This window comes from Buceros rhinoceros, unplaced genomic scaffold, assembly GCF_000710305.1.
Source record: "Buceros rhinoceros silvestris isolate BGI_N320 unplaced genomic scaffold, ASM71030v1 scaffold34208, whole genome shotgun sequence".
In the NCBI taxonomy this organism is placed as follows: Eukaryota; Metazoa; Chordata; class Aves; order Bucerotiformes; family Bucerotidae; genus Buceros; species Buceros rhinoceros.
In genome coordinates, this window is record NW_010425767.1 from 44255 (window position 1) to 44720 (window position 466).

A 466-nucleotide genomic window follows, 5' to 3' on the forward strand; every position below is an offset into this window, starting at 1 on the left:
TTTTTCACCAAATGCTTCTTACTGCTTTTTTATTTAGTGAAGCTGAAGAGTTGACAATCCATCCAAGCCTGTTCCTTTTGCTCTTAATCCTGGGAAGGCTGTATCCATCGCCAATGGATGGCTCTTCCTCAGCCCTCAGCATGGCGCCGTTTGTCCCGTTTATTATAAGGTAAAGCGATCTTGTGGTGGTTTTTCATGTGATGGGAGTTCTTCCCTGAACTTTTATAAAATGCCTTTTTAAGCTTCTGTTCAGCTTTGATTCTTACAGGAAAAACTGTTACTCATTGCTTGGACTTCCCTATATTATGAACAGTTGTTTTGGGGGAGTTAGGATTTTAGCTCATGCAAGGCATTGTGTGACTTGTTCTTAAATCTTCCTGTGCAAATGTTGCACAGCATGATTGCTGCCACGGAGGGATGGAAACAGATGAGCTTGACTGACTTCATCGCTGCGAGATTTGCCCTA

General features: G+C 42.5%; 1 protein-coding gene across 1 annotated transcript in view; it reads left to right on the plus strand.

Annotated features, from left to right (window-relative positions):
* THADA (thyroid adenoma associated) overlaps positions 1–173 on the plus strand; it is a 43741-nt gene extending 43568 nt beyond the window's left edge. The window contains exon 27 of the mRNA XM_010141265.1: positions 38–173. Within this exon, the coding sequence (XP_010139567.1) occupies positions 38–173 (136 nt within the window). The remainder of the gene's footprint in view (positions 1–37) is intronic.
* Positions 174–466: the final 293 nt, after the last annotated feature.